General features: G+C 35.4%; 1 protein-coding gene across 3 annotated transcripts in view; it reads right to left on the bottom strand.

The window, feature by feature from the left end:
* RICTOR (RPTOR independent companion of MTOR complex 2) overlaps positions 1–24,797 on the bottom strand; it is a 125,677-nt gene that overhangs the window by 74,173 nt on the left and 26,707 nt on the right. For all 3 annotated transcript variants that reach the window (XM_012736481.2, XM_012736479.2, XM_012736480.2), the window contains one exon: positions 12,162–12,259. In XM_012736481.2, coding sequence (XP_012591935.1) covers positions 12,162–12,259 — 98 coding nt within the window. The remainder of the gene's footprint in view (positions 1–12,161; positions 12,260–24,797) is intronic.

Here is a 24,797-nt window from a genome sequence, read left to right on the forward strand (position 1 = left end):
CAAACAGGCTTTCCTAGCTTTCACTGAGGGCACTGATCTGAAACTAGTTCCCTGGATCCCACCTGGATGGCTATATACCATTTTAATCTAAGTATAAGTTTTGAAAATTAACTTTTATAATACCTAAAAGTTATAAAAAATTGTTCTCAAGTTATTTATTGGGGCTAAACTGAAATGGATTAAAGAGAAAGTAGATCATTTAATTAATACTGAAGACTCAGAAGGGTCTCCAAAGTGCTATTATTAGTCTTCCTCAGTATGAGCTAATAAACATCATAACCATACAGAATAAATCAAAGTAATCATCACATCTGTCTCTGTGAAAAGAATGGACTCTCATAGAAAGCTAATAATATAAGTTCACTAAACTATTGGTAGAATACTTGTAAAACTTCCTATCTAATTTCTTCTTTAGTGGGTGAGAAAAAAAGATGTTCCAAATAGAATGGGAGAAGGGATAGGAATAGCTGCTCTCAGACATTACAGTATTATAGGTATTTCAATACTGGTATTCCTATAAAACCCTTAAAATTCTGAAACATGATGAACAAAGAAGCTTCAGGCTTTCAAAGAGTATAAATAAGTTTTTCTTTTACTTTTATTCTGGTTTGTTATAAAATGTTGCAAGTACTTAAAAATTGAAAAGGATTCATTTTACACATATAGATTTAAAATAATAATGTAAAATTTTCTAAGTCTTGAGACAAGAGGAAAAAATTTCTGAACTTCTAAAAAACCAACTGTATATCCCAAATTAAAAGTAACTAATGTTATTAGTCAAAAATATTTGCAACAGCCGGGCGCGGTGGCTCACGCCTGTAATCCTAGCTCTTGGGAGGCCGAGGCGGGCGGATTGCTCAAGGTCAGGAGTTCAAAACCAGCCTGAGCAAGAGCGAGACCCCGTCTCTACTATAAATAGAAAGAAATTAATTGGCCAACTGATATATATATAAAAAAAAATTAGCCGGGCATGGTGGCACATGCCTGTAGTCCCAGCTACTCGGGAGGCTGAGGCAGAAGGATCGCTCCAGCCCAGGAGTTTGAGGTTGCTGTGAGCTAGGCTGACGTCACGGCACTCACTCTAGCCTGGGCAACAAAGCGAGACTCTGTCTCAAAAAAAAAAAAAAAAAAATATTTGCAACAAATATGATAAGCAAAAGGTTAAGTCCCTGTATATAGTTTACTAGGGCTACTATAATAGAACAACAGACTGAGTGGCTTCAACAACAGAAATTTATTTTCTCATGATGCTGGAGGCCAGAATCCAAGATGGTATTGGCAGAGTCGGTTTCTTTTCAAGGTCTTTATCTTTGCCTTGTAGAAGGCTATTTTCTCTCTGTGTCTTCTTATGTGTATGTCTGTGTCCTAATCTCCTCTTCTCATAAGGACATCAGTCATAATTGGATTGGGCCCACACATATGACCATGTGTTCCTTTAATTACCTTTTTAAAAGGCCCTATCTCCAAATATAGTGACATTCTGACATACTGAAGTCTAGGACTCCAAAACATGAATTTTAGGGAAACACAATTCAGCCCAAAGCATTCCATCCTCACCTAGCAAACTAATATAGATCCTTATAATATAATAGTTTCAAACAAGTTGGGAAAAGACTGCTAAGTACCAAAAAGGAGAACAGGGAAAGAAAATGTACAAGGAAATTGACAAACATGACATATATTCATGGTTCCTAAAACCTTTATCAAATAAATTATAAAATTCTACTTAAAACTTATCAAAATGGCAAGAAATTGTTTTTAAACATTATCGTATAGGTAAGAAGATACATTGGTAATACGATTATAAACTGAAAATATTTTGTGAAATAAACTGGAAAATGTAAATCAGGATCTACTTTTAGAGATTTTTACTAATAAAATAATCTAAAATACAGGAAGTAGGTTCAAGCTCACAATGTTAAGATGTTATTTACAATATTAAAGAAATGGAAATAAAATGTTCATAAAGCAAGAAACTTATGCAGCCATTAATATAACATATAATCATAAGGGAAAAACATGCATAATCTACTCCTAAGCAGGGAAAAAGAGTCAAAAAGAAACATTTCTTAAAGACACATCTTTCAACATCAAAACATTTTCAACAACAAAAAACAAAGTAGAATCATAGGTGATTTACTTTCTGCTCTGCATAATCTAGGGATGGAGATATGTGTCTGTGCATGTGCATTAATATATAGTATTGATGAATATATATAGAAGTAACAATTATTGATAGTTACTCTACTCTAGAAAGTAGGTAGTTGTTTTTATAAATGAAAACAACTAAGGCTTAGAGACATTAATATAACTTCCCACAGAGCTAATTGGCCTTGGGAAGTGGTAAAACTAGGTATCAGACCAAACCAGTGTGAGCCCAGAGCCCACTGTGGAAAATGTTACTACTATTTTGTATTGAAATTATTTACAAAGGGCTGGGGGTTGGGGGTGGGGAGAAGACGAGCAGAGGTAAAAAAGCAACTGAAAATTACCATCTTATTAAATTTCTACAGGCTCAAAAGTAGTATCAAGTCTGGAGAACCACACTCTGGCTATATACACACAAAATAAATAAGTGAATTTAACTATTGCTTTCTCTGGAGCAGCTAACCAAAAATAAACCATATAAAAATTGCCCATTTCAAAGAATTCAACACAAAAAACTACACTTTCACTACTTAAAATAATTTACTATTTAAGATCCCTCAGTTATTTCAGATTACTAGCACTGCCACTATGTGGCACCATACATGATAAAAAAGAAAAATAAGGTCAGTTTATAGTGTTATGATTGCTTAAACTTTGGACATATTCTAATATACAAACATAATAGAAAAATGAAGCTTAGAATTTGTTTATATCAACATACAAAATATTGTGCTTTTCAAAAGGGAAAAATGTTATTTTCCTAAAATTATGAATTATACATAGGAACTCTATTTCTAAAAAGGCAGCATTTCTATTCTTCTTCTATAATAGTAATGAATGTTAATAAGAGGAAATACTTTGAAATCCTACAGATAATGTATATAAAGTCTTGTCCTATCAAGGGTTGGTTTCTCCTCTAAGTGTGTACTAATCACTGAATCACTAATCTTCAACTATTTGGTAGGAGTTTCTTCACTACTGTGTTAGCCATTACTGGTGACATTCCATCTCCTGTATTAATATGTGTCATTAAAATGTCATTCTGCCTACCTTATAACATAGGTTTATTATTATATATTAAGAATAAATCATTGACTATGTATAGAAAGTGTTGAAGACCTTTAAAAATATAAGAGTTAGCATACATAGCCTAAAATGCTAAATTATATATCACACTTTTTTCATTGAGGACGGCACTCCTCATGCCATGTGTTTTATTTTATTTTATTTTTTTTTTCTTTTTAGCTGGGACTACAGGCATGCACCACCATGCCCGGCTAATTTTTTTATATATATATCAGTTGGCCAATTAATTTCTTTCTATTTATAGTAGAGACGGGGTCTCGCTCTTGCTCAGGCTGGTTTTGAACTCCTGACCTTGAGCAATCCGCCCGCCTCGGCCTCCCAAGAGCTAGGATTACAGGCGTGAGCCACAGCGCCCGGCCGCATGTGTTTTATTTAAATAGCTATCAGTCAGAATGCCCAGCTGAATATGACCAAATAGGATCAGACATCATGCTAAGAGAGGGCTATCCTCTCCTTTTCAAGACTAAAAGTATTAAAGATCATGTATCTTAGTCATATGGAAAGTGTTGATCTGAGAGTGAAGTTGACCTAAAAGAAAACAAGACTGAGAAATGGAAAGACAGAAAGTAATAACAGTTTCTCAATCCCTGGGTTGTTTTGTCTGAAATTAGGACCCAACATTTGGTCTTCCTAATTATGTAGGCAAATAACTTCTTTGTAATTTGGCCAAGTTACATTAGTTTTGTTGAATTTATCACTTATAAACCAAGATAAGCATTCAGTATCATCAGAAGTCCACAATTATTTTATGAGCATAACTAACATGTTAAATTTAATTTTTATATAATTAATTTTATAAATTTATAAATTTTGTGATTTTAATAATTAATTATATAATTTTACATAATTATATAATTTAAATATATAGTTAATAATAATACTTCTTTCTAAACACTTTACACATTGTGTATGTTTTCTGGAGATCATAATAACTGGATTTTTTACTTTTTCATTAAAACTGCTAACTCTAGCAAATGTTAAACGGTGAATAGTCATATATTTTTGTGGTCTTAGAAGGTAGATAACTTGAATATTATGTTTCTCTGAATCTATTGTTTTCTATAGAAAGCAATTATAATTAATTATTATATTAAAACAAATATTATCACATAAATATTTGTTTAAAATAGGTTAAAGATTTTGATAACATATCACTGGTTTGCCTGTTAAAATCCAAGCCCATCATCAGTGAATCAATCTGCTGTTATTTGTTATAATTAATCTACATGACTCTCTTACACAAATAGTAAAATATTCAAAAGGTGCTATCAACAACTATATTCTGACAAAGTTAAAACAGAATTATAAATTACCTCTACATAATAAAACCTTGTTATATTTATTAAAATGGCCAATTTTTTAAAAATATCAGTTAAAACTAGGTAGTACTTAATGCTCTTCCCATTTTACTCATATTATTTTCAAGGTTCAATGAATAATTCTCCTAAATAAGCAACAGAAAGAATAACCTAAACTTTAAAAAAATTCTATCACACATATTAGAATTCTATAGCATACATAGTCTTTTAGAAGGTAATTTAGACACACACACAAACACATACAGAGCTATCAAAAATACATCTATATGTATAGACACTAATATGCTATACTGGATGAGGACAAAAGGAAGCCGCAAATCGGTATCTAGACACATATATACATACATACACATACACATTTATATACATATATAACGTATTTTCATTTTTTAAAAAATTATTTTATACATATACAGTCATGCACCACATGACATTTCGGTCAATGACGAACCACATAAACAATGGTGGTCCTATGAGATTGTAATACCATATTTTTACTGTATCTTTTCTATAATTAGATATGTTTAGACACTTACCATTGGATTAAAATTGCCTACAGTATTCAGTACAGTAACATGCAGTATGGGTTTGTAGCCTAGGATCAAAAGGCTATATACCATACAACTACGTGTGTATAGTAGGTTATACAAAGTATGTGTAAGTACATTCAATTTTATATGTTTGGATGATGACAAAATTACCTAATAATAGATTTCTTAGAAGGTATTCCATTGGTAAGCAACACACGACTGTACAATAAGAAATGGTAAATAAAATAATGCTTAACTGGCAAATAAGTGGTAAATAAACTGAGCATGAAATTAAACACTTCATTTTGTTTAGCTCATTTAATTCTCACAACTCAATAAAATACACATATATGCATACATATTTATAATTATACCAGAAAAACATAAATACCTTCTAGTTGGTTACCTCTGGAGAGGGTATTTTTGTTAGAGTTGGGAGAGAGTGGGAAGGGGATGTGAGGGAAGACTTTCACTTTTTACCATATATTCTTCTGTACCATTTTTTTATATTTAATTTATTCCATACTTGTAAAGTTTTTTTAAAAAGAATGAAATAAAGATTACTTCAAAGCTTTTAATATAGATATATGAGATTAAGTATAGAAAAAGAGAACTTTTAGAATGTAAAAGCTGAAATATTTTCATCTTTAAAAAGTATGTCTTTAGATTATAGCATGTTATCAGTTTTAAAAATAGAAAACTAAGATTATATTCATCAGTAGTCTGTATACACATTACTTTATCCAGTGAAATGATGTCAGCAGGCAAGCACGGGTGTGACATTCACATGGTTAAAGGATCACATCACTAGCTCACTCTCTTTGTACTTTAAAAGAAGGTTTAATTTGAGGATGAAGTCCCTCCACATGACATTTTAACACCATTGGTCTACTAAGCCAACTTAACCCTAACAGGCTTATACTTAATAAAAAAAAAAATGCTAGTAAAAACAAAAGTTCATATTTAAAATGCAAAATCTTCCCAATCTAATATTATGCCATTAACTAAATACCTATTATGTGACAGGCATAGGGGTAGAGAGGGATTTGACAGTAGAAAAATAAATACAACATATTTCTTATGTTTAAGAAACTAAGTTTCCTGAGCTAGTAACCCACGACAAATAATAAAAGATAGATAAAACTTAGTAGATATACATGTAATTTAATAGAAATACAGAAGAGGCTGACCAACTAACTCCACTAGTTTCCTGGCATCATAATTATTTTTCTTATTCTATAGAACTATTCTTAGAGATTTCTGAGACTTTATAAATTTTACTCAATAAGGAGATGAACTTACAGATTTCATAAGAATATCAGCCACATAAATATTTACAAACCCAGCTCTCTAAAAAATGGAATTCGAAGATCCATTCATTATATTATAATTAAATTCAGTGTTGTGTGATAGTTAAAGAAATTTTATAATAAAATATACAGACATTTATTTATAGTGGTGGTTCTTAACCAGGGGCAATTTTATCTCTTAAGGAACATCTGGCAATGTCTGGAGACATTTCTGTTTGTCACAACTGGTGGTGGTGGCATGCTACTGCATCTAAGGGTAGAGACCAGGGACACTGCTCAATGCCCTACAATGCACAGGGGAGCCTCTCAAAACAAATAATCATCTGATCCAGTATGTCAATAGTGCTAACGATGAAGAACACTGATTTATAGTTACATCTTACCAACTGGCAACTCTAACTTTCAAGCAGGCCTACCTTCTCAGTCAGCGAAAAAATGAGAAAAGTGGCAAAAAGTACAAAACAAAACACAAATCCCTGCTTGAAAGGCACTACTTGTTAGAATACCTTGCTTCTAAAGACAGCAAGATTACCTCTAAGTAAAGAAATCACCCCAAGATTCCCTTGCTTATTAATCAGAGTTGAGCTGCAAGTCTCTATCTATTTGATCTAAAGCTCATGTTTTTCCCAGTACATCACTAAACAGTCAAAATAGATTTTATCAAGTTCTAAGTTCATGGACTTTACTCATGGAACAGCCCCTCAGACCCCGATCAGGGCTTAGTCCCTCTTAGTATGGACAAATTCTAGTAAGTCTGGCCATTTGGATTTTATATACATAGTTGATGAAAAAAACAAATGCTATAAAAGGGCTGCTATAAAGCTGGAACCAAAGCCAGAGAAAAATATGAAAACTATAAAAAAGGATATGGTAAAACAAAAAACAAATAAGAATACAAAAAATACAAGTCTAGGGCCTTCATTACAGAAATAAGTCACTGCAAACTCTACAATGGTACAATGGAGGAAGTGAAGAAAAGAGAAAACAGATAAAGGAGAGAGGAATCAGGGATGAAAACAGGGGAGGTTGATAAGGGGGGAGACAGCAAATGAAGGGGGAAAAGAGAAGTAGTAGAGAAGGAATGAGATGAAGGACAAAGGGCAGAAGAGGGTGCGAGGGCATAAATCGAGAAACAGAGACCTGGTAGAAAGAATAATAGTGAAATCAAGAAAAATAAATCAAGAAGCATAAATCAAGAAACAGAGACCTGGTAGAAAGAATAATAGTGAAATACAATGGGAGAAATTCAGTCAAAGACAGAGAAACAAGGAAATGGAGGAGGAAAGAACAAAGAAAAAGAGGGAAAATAATATTAATGCAAGAGAGCCTGGGACCTAGAAAGAAATAAAAGAAGAACAGAGAAGAGAGAAAGAGAGGAGTCCAACAGATTCCTAGAAATGAAGATTTAAACCACTCCCATGCCAAAAAGTTCCATATCTGCACTATCCAATATGGCTGGTAACTATTATACTAGCCACAGGTGGCTATGAGCACTGGGAATGTAGCCAAATCTGAATTGAGATATAAGTGTAAAATATATACATTTTGAAAATTTAGCATAAAAAGTTAAATCATATTTAATAATGTTTTATCTAATATCAAATAACATTTTAGATATATAGATTATAAAAAATATTAAAAATAAGATCACATTTCTTTCTACTTTTTTAGTGTAAAAAAGTGTGGCTACTAGGGAATTTAAAATCATATATGTGACTCACATTATATTAATATTTCTATTAGACAGCACTACTCTAGATTTTTAAGATTGTTTTAAGGGCAGTGCCAGTGCCAAAGCAAAATAATAGAAATAACTGCCAGTTTTACATTCATCCCCAACTTGAGGAAGATTAATTGAGAAGAGATGTGGAACTATGTACTTAGGTGCTCAAACCTGGTTATGATAATAACCATGAGTTCAAACAGGACATAGACTCCTTAAAAATTTTTTTTAACAGTTAAAACTAGGCAAGTGGCTAGGCTTATTTGAATTGAGTGAAACTTGGTGGGAAAAAAATTATGAGATTTAATATAAGGAAATGAAACCAGAAAATGAATTTTGTAACCTTAGAACAATGCTGGGTCTTAAAGACTTGACATTATCTGACTGGCACATTGAAGAAAGGCATTTGGGGATTTTCAGTACATTCATAAAAATTACAACATATATGAACATATTTGAAAGCCCATTCTCTAGTGCCTATTCAAAGTTTCTGAAAGTTGCTTCTTTTAAAAAAAAATCACTTTCTCATCCATCATATAAAATCATTTCTCATCTCTTGTATTTTAAAAAGTCAGAATATTTTAGAACCTAAGGAATAATAAATGCCTATGTACTTCCTTCCCTAACTATGGAAAAAAAAACCAACCTATTTTATATTTATTGTATAATACCACAATGAAAAAAGTTTTGTTACATAGTGACTATATTCTCATCCCCTTCCACTTCTATGAAATAAAATCAAATCCAGGCCACAGTTCAACCATTTAACAAAGGAAGGATTGAAGCAGTGCTGCTCAAACTTTAATGTAGGCAAAATTGTATATGAGAATCTTTATTTAATCATAGATTCTGATTCAGTAGGTCTGAGGTGGAGCTAAAATAGTGCATTTTCAAGCAAGGTCCAAGGGGATAGCAATACAGCTGGACTGTGGATCACATTTTGAGTAGTAAGAAGTTAAAAGATATAATTATTCTCACATTAAAAACAATTTATATTTAGTATACTAAAAAAGATAAAAAACTTTATCCCAAAGAATTCATTCTATTTTAGGGTATTACCTAAAATAACAGGAATTTTAGTATTGGCATGAGTTGGCTGTCCAGCATTACAAGGCTGAGAAAAACACCAATCAATCCATGCATCAAACTCAAGAATTTTGGGCTGCTATTAGAGATAAAGTCAATATTTATCTAGGACCAGGTCCCCCACAATATACCTTGATCCAGATTAGGGGAATATAGCACCAGGAAAGGGGAAAGGAAGTTCTAATCATTCTTTAGGAATTATGTCTATGAAATGCATTGCACATACATACTTATGTACAAACTTACACTTACAGACATACCTCATTTTATTACACTGATACTGTGTTTTTTGCGAATCAAAGGTTTGTGGCAAACCTGCATCAAGTGAGTCCACTGGCACCATTTTTCTAACAGTGTATGCTCACTAAACTCTGTCACATTTTGGTAATTCCCACATTAAAAACTTTTTCATTATCATTATATCTGTTATGGTGATCAGTGACCTTTGATGCTACCATTATAATTGTTTTGGGGCCCCCCTAACTGCACCCATGTAAGACAGTAAACTTAATAAATGTTGTATGTATCCTGATTGCTCCACCCACTGACTGGCCATTTTCCATCTCTCTCCCTCTCCTCAGGCCTCCCTACAACCTGAGACACAATAACATTAAAAATTGAGGCAATTAATAATGCTACCATGGCCTCTAAGTGTTCAAGTGAAAGGAAAAGTCACATGTCTCTCATTTTAAATCAAAAGCTAGAAATGGCTAAGCTTAATGAAAAAGGAAGGTTGAAATGCCAAGCAGGCCAAAAGCTACATTTCTTATGCCAAACTGTTAGCTAAGTTGTGAATGCAAAAGACATGTTCTTGAAAGACATTCAAAGTGCCACTCCAATGAACACATGAATGATAGCAAGGTGAAACAGCCTTATTACTGGTATGGAGAAAGTTTTAGTGGTGTGGATAGAACATTAAAATAGCTATAACATTTCCTTAAACCAAAGCCTATCTTAGAGCAAGGCCCTGACTCTCTTCAATCCAGTGATGGCTAAAAGAGGTGAGGAAGCTTCAAAGGACACGTTGGAAGCTAGGAAAAGTTGGTTCATGAAGTTTAAGGAAAGAAGTTATCTCTAGAACACAAAAGGGGAAAGTGAAGCAGCAAGTGCTGATGGAGGAAGCTGCAGCAAGTTCCACAGAAGATCTAGCTAAGACAATTAATGAAGGCAGGTACACTAAACAACAGACTTTCAATACAGGCAAAACAGCTCCCAACAGGAAGACACCATCTAGAACTTTCGCAGCTAGAAAGAAGTCAATGTCTGGCTTCAAAGCTTCAAAGGACAGGCTGACTCTCTTGGTATGGGCTAAAGTAGCTGGCTGGTGACTTTAAGTTGAAGCTGATTCTCTTTTACCATTTTATTTTACCTTGAAAATCCTAGAGCCCTTAAGAATTATGCTAAATATATACTCTGTGTTCTATAAATGAAACAACAAAGCCTAATGACAGTACATCTGTTAATGGCATGATTTACTGAATACTTTTAAGCCCTCTTGTGAGACTTATTGTTCAGGAAAAAAGGTTCCTTTCAAAATATTACTGTTCATTAACAGTGCACCTATTCACCCAAGAGCTTTGATAGGGAGATACAAGTAGACTAATGTTGTTTTCATGCCTGCTAATACAACTTCCATTCTGCAGCCCATGGATAAGGAAGGTATTTCAACTTTCAAGTCTTATTATTTAAGAAACACATTTTCTAACACTATAGCTGCCATAGATAGTGATTCCTCTGATGGATCCTGGCAACGTAAATTGAAAGCCTTCTGAAAAAGCTTCACTATTTTAGATGCCATCAAGAACATTCATGATTCAAGGGAAGAGGTCAAAACATCAATCTTAGTAAGAGTTTGGAAGAAGATGATTCCAATCCTTATGGATGACTTTGAGGGGTTCAAGACTTCAGTGGAGGAAGTCACTGCAAAAGTGGTGGAAATAGCCAGAGAACTAGATTTAGAAGTAGAGACTGAAAATGCAACTGAATTACTATAATCTCATAATAAAACTTTAATGGATGAGGAGCTTCTTCTTATGGATAAGCAAAAAAATTGATTTTTTGAGATGGAATCTACTCCTGGTGAAGATGCCATAAACAATGTTGAAATGACAACAAAAGATTTAGAATATTACATAAACTTAGCTAATAAAGTGGCAATAGGGTTTGAGAGGAATGACTAATTTTAAAAGAAGTTCTACTGTGAGTAAAATACTATCAAACAACATCACATGTTACAGAGAAATCTTTCGTGAAAGGAAGAATCAATGTGGTGGACTTGTCTAATTTAACAAATTGCCCCACCTACCCCAACCTTCAGCAACCACCACCCTGATCAGTCAGAGCCATTAACAGAGCAAGACCCTCTACCAGCAAAAAAATATGTAACATTCAGAAGACATAGATGATCATTAGCATTTCTAATCAGTATTTTTAAATTAAGGTACATACATTGTTTTTTTTACACATAATGCTACTGCATACTTAACAGACTACAGTATAATGTAAATATAACTTTTACATACACAGGAAAATCAGGTAATTCATGTGAATCCCATTATTGCAATATTCACTTTATTGCAGTGGTCTGGAATTGATGTCTCTGCTGTATGCCCAATGTCTCTGATGTATGCCCGTATATATTATCAAGCGAAATTAGTAGAAAAAGGCAAAATAAATACATCATTATATGAAGAAAAGACTGAAATGTGAACTCAGTGATTTTCTTTCTTCATTCTTTTCTGAACCTACCAAATTTTCTACAATAGGCATATAATTCTTCTATTACTCAAATACATTTCTAAATTTAAAAAATAGAACAAAATCCATGGAAGAAGCAGAGAAAAGTATTAACATTGATTGTACACACAAGAACTTCTTTTTGATGATGGTTAAGGAACACCTAGTAAGTATGGTTAAGGACCAGTGAATTTTAAAAATAATAAAGATTCAAGTTACTTACCTTAGTAAAGTTATTCAGATGGCCTAGCTTTCTCATATTTGATACTCCTTGCAATTTGGCCACATTTTGGAGAATCTCTCTTAAGTTATCAGAAGGATCTAGGAGGAAAGACAAGACACTTTAACATAATTTTAAGAGTATTTTTCTAATCAACCACACAAAACATGGAGTAATAAAACTTCACAACGTAAGCTCTTGGTTTAAAGTCTTACCATTCACCCCAAATCCATTCAAATTTAAGTGACTTCAAACGAAATGTGGATAACTCATCCAATTACCTTCACATATTTACTCCCATACCCATGGTCCAACTCTGTATCATCACCTGGAATTACTCAACCACAAAATCTTAAATATTGCTATGGTTTGAATGTGTTCCCCCAAAGTTCATGTGTTAGAAACTTAATCCCCAATGCAACTGTGTTGAGAGGTAGTCCTTCAAGGCAATTAGGTTATGAAAGCTCTGCCCTCATAAATGAATTAAGGTTGTTACAGAGGAGAGGACTGGGTTCCTTATCATAAAAGTGAGTTCAGCTTCCTCTTGCATGTGCCATCCTTCACCGTGCTCAAGCATTTTCTTTCTCCCCCTTACTCCTACTCCTTCTTTTTCTCTCTCCTTACATGGGATGACTCAGCAAGAAGGTCCTTGCCAGATGTAGGCCCCTTGACTTCCCTGCCTCCAGAACTGTAAGAAATAAATCTTTGTTCTTTATAAATTACACAGTCTCAGGTATCCTGTTATAGCAGCACAAAAAACGATTAAGACAAATCTCAACATCTCAACTTTCACTTCTGGTTACAAATGTAGCAACAGGGACGAAATATACCATCCTGTTTGAATCAACCAAGAAACTGGATAAAACCTACAGATGATCCTTGACTTACAATGGTTTAAGTAAAGAATTTTTCAAATTTTATAAAGGTGCAAAAGCAATGCATATGCACTAGAAACTGTACTTTAGCCATATAATCAATCCATTTTTCACTTTCAGTATAGTATTCAATAGATTACACTAGATATTGAACACTTATTATAATATAGGCTTTATGTTATATGATTTTGCCCAACTGTAGGCTAAGTGTTCTGAGTATGTTTAAGGTGGGTTAGACTAAGCTATGATGTTCACTAGGTTAGGGATATTAAATGCATTTTCAACATATGATATTTTCAACTTATGATGGGTTTATTGGGACTTAACCCCATCAGTAAGCCCTGGGACTTCAAGCAGCTTAACATATATGCAACTAGAGACCCCAAAGAGAAAAAACAGCTGGGGAACAGAATAATTACTTAAAGAATTAATGGATAAAAACTTTCCAAATTTGAAGAAAACAGTAAGTGAATAAATCAAAGCTCAATAAACCCAAAGTAAGAAACATGAAGAAAACTAGACCAAGGCACATCATAATCAAATTGCTCAAAACCACTGATAGAGAAAATCTAAAAAGTAGCCAGATTTAAAAAAAAAAAACAAAAACACAACTTACAAAGAGAAGAGCAAAGAAAAGAATGATCGCAGATTTCTTGTCAGAAACAAGCACAAGAGAAGACAGTGCAGCAATATATAAAGCAATGAAAGGGAAAAAACCACATTAAAAGTGTAAAAACCATTCTTAGTTCACTTGCTTTACAAGAACAAGCCATGGGCCAGATATGGCCCTGCAGACAATAGCTTGCCACCCCTGGAATACAATGTCAATTTCCTCAGGTCTCTACAAACTATTCTTCTATTAATACCTTCACATTCTTTTTGTTTTATTGGGTTTTAGTGCATTACTTTTATAATATAGATTTGTTCATTTTTAAAGTAGAAACAATTACCTTTCAGAGCTATATTAATAATAGATATTAAATTAGATATTCCATATAGAAATGTTCAACTCACAAAGTGCTATACAAATATTGAAAACTATGGCCCTCTTTCTCTTATTTAGTGTGAATGTCATGAAATCATTTAATAGGCTGGGAGAATTTGTTTTGCTTATACTAATATAAAAAGCAGTAATGATATAAATACAATTCTATCTAACATTGTTATTACATAATAAAACCTCAAACAAACCCCTGAAAAAACTGGTTTTTAGTCATCTAAGAGTAGTAAATTATAATAAATTAAGGGGGTTCTCAGTACAGGCTTAATAAAGCCAAATATAACTTAATAGGACACTTTGTTGTCTGTCATAAGTATATTCTTAGAATATGTTTCCCAACACCTAATGGTCACTTTAAAGAACTTTCAATGCTTAATATACTAACTTATCACTTACCTAGCCTGTAATTTCCCAACATTCGTCTTACCTAAACCCTCTATTTTGAATGACTTGTCATATACTCTAGAGAATTAGCTGTATATAATCTGTTTAGCCCTATAATTTCCAATGTTTTCACTCCAAAATGAGACAGTAAAAAAAAAAAAAAGGTGAGCATTTATAACATGAACCAAAATTCTATGAAGGTTCTGCAGCTCCATGAGAGCAAGGGGAACAATCTTGCTTGCAACTATATCTCAGGTGCCTACCACAGTCCCTGCCACATAGTAGGCTTTTGAGAATTATTTTTCTATATTAAAAAATAAATATGTATGTGAATAAATTGTTTTGAAGAAAAACCAGGTTGTTGCTGCTAACAGTACTCAGGAAAAGGGCGATCCAACCAATGTTTACATCAACTATATGTCTGGTCATATCCTCATTCTAGTGAGTATTGCTTATTACCCCTACCAATAGCCCTACGAAGCAAAACAGCAAGAGGACAGGGAGAAAGAAAAAAGAAAAAGAAACTATAAAAGGACTGCATGAAGGGAAGGTCACACATGAATAACTGCATGCCATGTAGCATGGACCTAAGGAAGCTTTTAGTTCCTCCCATTATCTCTATTCCTCAAGGCTGCTTCAAAGACGGCTTCACACACTCATTAGCTCTTTCTAATTAAAATCATTTATAAGATGTTTTCTTGAAAGGCAGGACACTGACCAGAATCTTAAATGTCTAATTGTATCTTCTCTATCCATACTGTTCAGAAACAATGATTATTACAGTTAATGATTGGCCAAGCTTCTTCATAACAGCCTTGAGGCAGTGAAAAGAAAATGCAGTTAGCAAACTGAGAGTGACTGCTAACCCTTTAAGTTCTTTTCCACTTTATGGAAAATCTCTCTATAAAATTTATCTTTGACATTTTCCTCTCCCTAATCTCCCACCTTAAACTGGCCACTCCTTTCCAATGTTTCTGACACCCCTTCCTTCTTTTTGTTCAATCAATCATCACCACATTTCAATTGTTCTTCTACCTTATACTTAAATTATGGCGAAAGCTATACGAATTCCTCATGCTTATCCAGTTCCATATCAGTCTCCCCTTCTAATCCATACCATTCAGAGATTAATTGTAAAAATATAATTTTTACAATTAAAAATCATATTTGTCATCTTATCTGCCTTCCCGAAAATTTCAAAAAGAAATTGGGAGTGGGAGTACAGCAGACAATATTTTTATGATTTATTTGTGAATACACATAAAAAATACATAAGCAACAAGCTAGAAACATTGGGTACATACAATATTTTAATATTATGTCAAAACTAAGCAACTATAAAAATCCGATATGTAATTATGTATTTAATATAATCTGTGATTCTTGTGAGTAGACATAAATGACTAAAAGTATCAATATATGAAAATTACTATGGTTAGTATTACCTTTGCAAAAAGCCAGAGGCAAAACTGTCTCCTCCAACAGCTAAGACACTGGGAATACATCTTCTCACCCTTATCCACAAGTCCAAAAAATGAGGAAACATTGCTTTAAACTATCTAACATTTCCTGAAATTCTTATAATTATTAACTTCAAAGAGTTATATAATTGAGTAAGGAAAGGATCCATCCCAAGGATAGCATCCTGAGGGCCTTCTAAATTATGACAACTCTAACGCAGAAGAAGTCAGAACTTGCCAAGAGAACCTATTCCATCTCCATCCTTGGACAGAGTAACAGAACATTTTTTTCTTATACTGATGCCAAAATCTGCCCTTTTATAATTTTTATCCATTTGTTCTGGTGTAACCATCTGGAATACAGAACAAGCATTAGCTTCCCTTCACATGCTGAAAATAATCATTTTTCCTCTCAAGCAACTGTAGCAGGTAATAATCTTCTTTTAATCGTTAATATATTTTAAATGTAAATACAACAGTGAAAATGGGAAAGGAAAGCCTATCAATCAATTAGAATGGCAAGTAAATCAGGTTAATTTGGTTATAATGTTTCTAAATGTTAGGTTTATCATGCTAAAGGCTGAACATGGACTTTATTTCTGGTTCTGCACATAAGGAAATTGGAAGTCATCACACCATTCTAACAAGTAAAAAGCTGAACAGACTGAAAAATCAACAACTCTTGGATTCCTAAGAAAGGTGAGGACACAGAGCAAAACCACTGCTCCCAAGATCAGAGAGACAGACACACGATACAGAGAGTTACATATTATTGGAGCAACAAACTCATGAGTGGAAACCTATGTGAAACCAGTGCCTGGGTAGGAAAACCCACAGTGCAACTGATAAACTGCTGGAGGCTCAGTGTGGACAATACACCACGGGAACTCAGGCATCAAGGACCCCCATGTTTTTGAGAGTTTTACCTCTGGGAGCTTGACCAATTCTCATAGTAAATATTGAAGAAAAATCTCTTGTGCTTCTGGCAGAGGGAGAGAAAAGGGAACCATTTTGAAATAGGCCAAAGCACTCTGTTTTTCTTAGCTAGGTCTGCCTTTAGAAGAAACTATATAACCAGAACCTGATCTGCTGAGGTTTTATCTGACCTGGGGAAAGGGAAATACCCAATTCCAGCCTGCTCTAGCTTTCCACTGAAAGAAAAATGTCCAATTGCATCTCATGCTAGCCGCCCTGTCCCACCTAAGAGGGTGGTAAAAACAAAACAACACAAAACAACCCTGCAAAACATTTGTGAAGTTCACAGTCCAGAGGCATAGGATCACTGAAAGACTGAATGAAACCTATTATAGAAAATTTCCCCTCCCCACAACATTACTAAAGGCCTATTTACAGCAGTTCCTTTTGCCAGGTACATCTTATCTGGCTATCAAAAAAAAATTTTACAGACATACTAAAATGCAAAAAAACATATTGTATGAAGAGACAGAGCAAGCATCAGAACCAGACAAAGCAAAGATCTTGCAATTATCAGACCAGAATTTAAAAAAATCTATCACTAATATGCTAAGGGCCCTAAAGGATAAAGCAGACAGCATGCAAGAACAGATGGGCGATGTAAGCAGAGAGACAGAAATCCTAAGGACCAAGAAGAAATGCTAGAGATCAGAAATAAAGAATGCCTTTGATGGGCTTATTGGTAAACTGGACACAGCTGAGGAAAGAATCTCTGAACTTGAAGATATAACAAAAGAAACCTCGGAGGAGGATCAAGATGGCGGACGAGAACCACCGCCAGAAAGAGTGTCTCTGAAGAAAAGACAGATCCTAGCAGAAATTAGAAAAAAGAAGCAAGAAGGCGAGCATACAGCAGACGAGGGCCGGAAGGAGGGGTACCTGAGACCCCGGGAGACTCCACGGGAGGAGGCTGCGCAGGAGGACTGGAAGCTGAGACCCCCGGAGCAGCCCGGAGACCAGCGGGAAGGGTAGGTGGATAAATCACCTTTCCCTCCCCTGCATTTGGGACTGCTGGTGGGCTCCCCAGCGGGTGGAGAGACCTGTGGACGCCAGCCCAGAGACGGCCGCCGCCAGCCAGGGATGAGCCTGTAGCGGACGTGCCACCAGACTCCCAAATACCTTGGGGCACCTCCGTGTGCACAGACCCAAGCCGCGCCACAGGCGCCATATTGCCTCCTCCTCCCCTCCGCCAACCCTACCCGAGGCTACCCAGAGAGACAATACAGCCACCAGCCGGAGGCACTTCCAGGGAACAGGACCTTCCCTTTTGGGACCCTACAGCTGACTCAGGGGAACTCAGACTGTGAGCTCCCTACCCGCCTGCCCTCCCAGGTGCTGCTGGCACGGTGTTCCCAGGAGAACGGTGGCAACTCAGAGGCTGAGAGACACAGACATAGCTTGGGCTCCCTGTGGGTGAATTGGGACCGGAACTCCTCTCCCTGGTAGGGATACAGTTTGAACTCTGGGACCCAGAGGTCGGACCTGCAGACCAGATCCCGTGCACCGAGGTCTAGCATTGCCCGGGTCACAGAAGGGATATTTGTGAACAGCCTGCTGAGGTGTGTGTGCCTCCAGGGGAAAATCAGCATCCTAGAGGGCAACCCTCCCACCAAAGGGAGGCCGTGCGCCCAACCCAGGCAGCGTTTCTGTGCAGGGAACCTCCCTGCCAGCATCACAATCCGGGGAGGCCTGGTGATGTGTGGTCTGGCCTGCTGGCAGAGGCCCAAGAGTAGCTGCTGAGTTGGGGAGGGTGGAAAGAAGCGAGGCCTGCTCCAGACTGCAGGTCTCAGACAGCCCCACCCCCACAAGCAGACTTTCTGGCTGAGCGGGACCATTCCAGCCCCGCCCTGATAGCTTTTCCTGGAAGCAGAGAACAGAACTTTGACCCCTGCTAAAGGCATTGGTGGTGCCTGAGGGCAGGCTTACCCAACCCAGCTCCGCCCAGAACAAGAGCTGACAACAGGACACAAAAACAACAGCATAGCCTGTTCCTCCAAGCAAGCGCCACCTACTGACAGGGACGGTACCCACTGACTCATTATACAGGGAGTGGTCGAATCTCACCCACAGACACCACCTAACAGCTCAGAAACTAAACAAGGCGTGTGAATACCCAAACAAAAACCTAAAGGAAAGAAACAACAACTGATCGACATGGGAAGAAATCAGCGAAGGAACTCAGGAAATATGAAGAACCAAACGGAAAACACACCCCCAAAGAGGAGCACCAGCTCCCTAGAAATGGACACTAACCCAAATCAGGCAACCTAAATGACAGAAGAGGAATTTCGTATGTGGATCATAAGAACACTCACCGAGCTGCAACAACAACTCAATAACCAAACAAAGAAACCAAGCCTCCAGGACCTAGAACAAAAGTTCACTAAAGAAATAGACACAATGAAGAAAAGTTTAACCGAACTCCTGGAAATGAAGAATTAATTCAGGGAACTACAAAATACAGTGGAAAGTCTCAAGAACAGGGTAGATCAAACAGAAGAAAGAATCTCAGAGATTGAAGATAACACCCTCCAACTAAATAAAACCGTCACAGAGACAGAGCAGAGAAACAAGAGAAAAGAACAAAGCCTACAAGAGATGTGGGATTATGTGAAGAAACCTAATGTGAGGGTCATAGGGTTACCAGAAGGGGAAGAGGACAACACCCAAGGGTTGGACAAGCTACTTGAAGATATAATAGAGGAAAATTTCCCAGGCCTTGCTCAAAATCTCGATATACAAGTTCAAGAAGCTCAGAGGACCCCTGGGAGATTCAATGCGAACAGGAAGACGTCAAGACATGCAGTCATCAGACTGACCAAAATATCAACTAAAGAGGCCCTTCTAAGAGCTGTAAGACAAAAGAAGCAAGTGACATACAAGGGAAAGCCAATTTGAATAACACCAGACTTCTCTAATGAGACTTTACAAGCAAGGAGAGACAGGGGCCCCATTCTCACTCTTCTGAAACAAAACAACGCCCACCCTAGAATCTTATTCCCTGCAAAACTAAGCTTCATATATGAAAGAGAAATAAAGACATTCTCAGACAAGCAAAGTCTCAGAGAATTCACCAAGACAAGACCAGCCCTACAAGAAGTACTCAAAACAGTGTTACGCACGGAACACCATAATAAAAACTCACGAATATAAAAACAACCAAAACCAAAAGATTAAAGGCCAGATAATACAATGGCTCAAGAGAGAAATCAAAGCAACAACATCCAACCCAACAGAATGAACAGTAATCTACCTTACCTATCAGTTCTCTCAATAAATGTGAATGGCTTAAACTCTCCACTCAAGAGACATAGGCTGGCTGAATGGATAAGAAAACACAGGCCAAGTATATGCTGTCTTCAGGAAACACATCTAACCTGCAAGGATGCATATAGACTAAAAGTAAAAGGGTAGAGATCAGTATTCTAGGCAAGTGGAAGCCAAAAGAAGGCTGGTGTGTCAGTTCTAATTTCAGACGATTTCGTTTTTAAACCAACAAAAGTAGTGAAAGACAAAGAGGGTCTTTATATAATGGTTAAGGGCACACTTCAACAAGAAGAGATAACAATTTTAAATATATATGCACCCAACTTAGGTGCACCCACTTTCATAAAACAAACCTTACTGGATCTAAGCAAATAGATTAATAGCAATTCCATAATCACCAGAGATTTCAACACCCCACTGACGGCACGAGACAGATTCTCCAAACAGAAAATTAATAAAGAAATAATGGACTTAAACAAAACCTTGGAACAACTGGGTCTGACTGACATTTACAGGACATTCTACCCAAAATCCACTGAATATACGTTCTTCTCATCAGCTCACGGGACATTCTCTAAGATTGACCATATCCTAGGACACAAAGTGAATCTCAAGAAATTAAAAAAAATAGAAATCATACCATGTACCTTCTCAGATCACAGTGGAATAAAAGTAGAAATCAACCCTAACAGAAACACATTTCTACACAAAAACGTGGAAATTAAACAACCTCCTACTAAATGATTACTTCATAAATGAAGAAATCAAGATGGAAATTAAAAAATTCTATACTCCTACACTGCTGGTGGGACTGCAAATTAGTTCAACCTCTGTGGAAAGCAATATGGACATACCTTAAAGCGATACAAGTGAATCTACTATTTGATCCAGCAATCCCATTGCTGGGCATCTACCCAAAAGATCCAGTGACATTCTACAAAAAAGACACCTGCACTTGAATGTTTACAGCAGCACAATTCATAATTGCAAGGCTGTGGAAACAGCCCAAGTGCCCATCAATCCAAGAATGGATTAATAAAATGTGGTATATGTATACCATGGAGTACTATTCAGCTCTAAGAAACAATGGTGATATAGCACATCTTATATTTTCCTGGTTAGAGCTGGAACCCTTACTATTAAGTGAAGTTTCCCAAGAATAGAAAAACAAGCACCACATATACTCACCAGCAAATTGGTATTAACTGAACAGCACCTAAGTGGACACATAGGTACTGCAGTAATAGGGTATTGGGCAGGGGGGAGGGGAGTGGGTATATACATATATAATGAGTGAGATGTGCACCATCTGGGAGATGGTCATGCTGGAGACTCAGACTTGTGGGGGGAGGGAGGGAAATGGGCATTTATTGAAACCTTAAAATCTGTACCCCCATAATAAAAAATAAATAAATAAATAAAAATAATAAAGCTGTTAAAAAAAAAAAAAAGAAACCTCCAAAACTGAAAAGCAGAGAACAAAAACTGAAAAACAGAATATTCAAGCAGTACAGGACAACTACAGAAAGTGTAACCATGCATAATGGTAACACCAGAAGAAGAAAGGAACAGCAATATTTGAAACAATAATGACTGAAAATTTTCCCAATTAATGTCAGACATTAAACCTCAGATCCAGGAACCTCAGAGAACACTAAGCAGGATAAATGCAAAGCAAAAATAAACAACACTCTACCTAGGCATATCATTGTCAAGCTATAGAAAATCAAAGGTAAAGAAAAAAATTCTGAAAGGACGAAGAAAAAAACACCTATAGAGAAACAAAATAAGAATTACATCTGACTTCTCAAAAACTCAAGAAATGGAGTGTAATATTCAAAGTGCTGAAAGAAAAAACCCACCAACCTAGAATTCTGTATCCTGTAAAATTATCCTTCAACAGTGAAGGAGAAATACTTTCTCAAACAAAAAATGAGAGAATTTGTTGCTAATAGACTTGGCTTGCAAGAAATGTTAAAAGAAGTTCTTTAAAAAAGAAAACGATAACAATATGTCAGAAACTTAAATTTTCATAAAGAAAAGAAGAGCATTAAAGAAGAAATAAATGAAAGTAAAATAAAAATTGAATGTTTCATATGGCAATTTGAGAACAATGATGAACCATGAAGCAGTTCCTGAGTGGGAATGATATGGATAGACAGAGGGCAACAAGGACAGCAAGATGGCACTGGATCCCTTTGACATACCCTTTGTTTTTCTACCCAACTTGGGGAAAACTTTTGTCATTCTTTAAAATTCTATTAACAAAAGTCATGTCTTTAACTGGTTTATTTCAAAAGTGTTATTCTATATTGTAAGTGTCAGATTCAGACAAGGATTGACCTAAGTATAGAAGATTATGAATAAAGTGAGCTAGAAGTAATGATTCATTTGAACAGAACTTTTATTAAAAGTCATGAATATATAATCTTAATCATTAGAAGCTATAACGTGTATTTTAATTCATTTGTTTAGAATATATAAATTAAGTTGATATAAATAGCTCAAAATATTTTAAAATTAAACTTTAAACAATGGTTCTCCCAAAGTTCTTTAGAAAAAATTTAGAACATGAACATCATCAATAAAATGGAACACAGGTTTTCCCCTAGATTGAATTTAGCCATTTTATTACTCATATAATTTTAAAAAATAAATATATTTGATAAATGACAGTTATCTATCCTGGCAGTCACTTTGCATATCTACATGGATATCTCAATTTCTAAGTTTTAGTCAATAATATATTTCAGTACTCATCATGTGCCAAATACTGTGCCAACTGCTAGGGGAAGAACACTAGAAAATATAAGATACAGCCTCAGCTCTGGAGATCAAAATTAAATAGGAAAAGAGAGGGATATATCCACATAATAGTATTACAATATAATAGAGAGATAGGTATTAAATACTATAGGAACAAAATAAAGGAGGGTGTTTAATAGAAACTTTACTCGAGTGAAAGACAAGTTAGGACAGGAAACCTGTCTGTTCAGAGATGCATCTCTGTCCTCCGGCATGGTGCAAGGTACATGGTGGGTTGTCAATAAACAGTGCTTGAAAGAAAGACTGAAACAAATCTTATTTGGGTTTACTTAACATTGGGGCTTATTCTTGGCAATAAGCAATAAGTCTTACAGGCTTATACAATGTGAAGAGCAGTATGCACACTAACAAGAAAACATGAAAAAACAAGGTATGTTTCTCAATGAACTCAAGGAACATGTAAGAAATTCTATATCCCTCGAAAATAGGATGATAGAGAATAAAGGAAAACAGCTGGATTCTGATGGCTTTCTAAGGCATGTTAAGAAACTTAGATATCTCTGGATAGTGGGTAATTATTAACAAAGACATTTATGTAAGTAAATGGCAGATCAATTGGTTCTGTGTTATAGAAATACAAATTTGGAGAATGGACTGTAGGGGAGGAGAAAAGCAAGTTTAAATGGAGGTTACAAAAAGTTTCTAAGCAAAAAACTTCAGCACTAATGAATTAGAGATGGAGAAAAGATAAAGGGGTAGAATCAAAGATGAACCCTAGATTTCTTGATTGGGTGAACTGATATTCACTGATTCCATTCACTGACAGGAAATCCTAGTGCAAGTATAGATTTAGAAAAATTTTCTACCATTGTAGTAAGCATATACACTAAAAATAAACAATAAACCCTTACAATGTTAAGTGTTAAAAAGATGAGACAAAATAATTGGCTATTTGGGCCTGCATCAAAAACACTTACACATCATCAGTTTTCAAATCTGTGTTCTTAAAAAACATGTAGTTTATTATAAAAAATACCAATTCCAGAGTCAAGTATGCCTAGAAAGTAGTTCACAGTAATCTGCATTTATAGGAAGTACTCCAGTGATCCTTATCCACACTATAACTTGAAACATGCTGTAAAGACTGCCAGAATGTTAAACAGCTAGATTCTGATATCCCTTTGGATCATTTGATGTGAAATCTAAGAGATTAGAACCTACTCTATGAAATATTCTTCTGTATCATCTTCAAAGATGTTACAATATAAAATACCAGCAACATAAAAACAGTAATTACTAGTACTGTACATAAAGCCTATATTGTGCTATTTTTGCATGGATTATCTTTTTTAATCTCTACACCAACTGTATAAGGTAGGTACTATTATTATTGTCCTCATGTTAAGAAATGAGGCTCGGAGACTTTAGTTCACTTGTCTGAAGTCACACATATACCAAAAGTGATAATGAGATTTGAACCTAAGCAGTATGACTCTAAAGCCCACCTTTTATTCCTCAATATATAAACTACAAACTACACTACAAACTACCTCATTATACTGTCTTTCATAGGAGAATGTACCTTTGGTGTTCATACCAGTTTGTAATTATACATTCATTTGTATGACTGTTTGACATTTATCTCCCTATACTATAATTCTGCTTTAGTTTACCAATGTGATATCATCCTAATACCAAAAACAATGGCTGGCACATAGTAACCACACTCAAAAAATATTTGTTGAATAAATGAATATAGTATTCAGAAATAAGTACATAAAAACTTTAAAATATACCAAGCTCTGTTTCTTGATCTGAGTTCTAGTTTAACCTCACCTCAATTAGAGTGGCTGTTATCAAAAAGATAAAAAATAACAAAAGCTGACATGCTGACATGAATGGGGAAAAAAGA

This window comes from Microcebus murinus, chromosome 11 (assembly GCF_040939455.1).
Source record: "Microcebus murinus isolate Inina chromosome 11, M.murinus_Inina_mat1.0, whole genome shotgun sequence".
Taxonomy (NCBI): Eukaryota; Metazoa; Chordata; class Mammalia; order Primates; family Cheirogaleidae; genus Microcebus; species Microcebus murinus.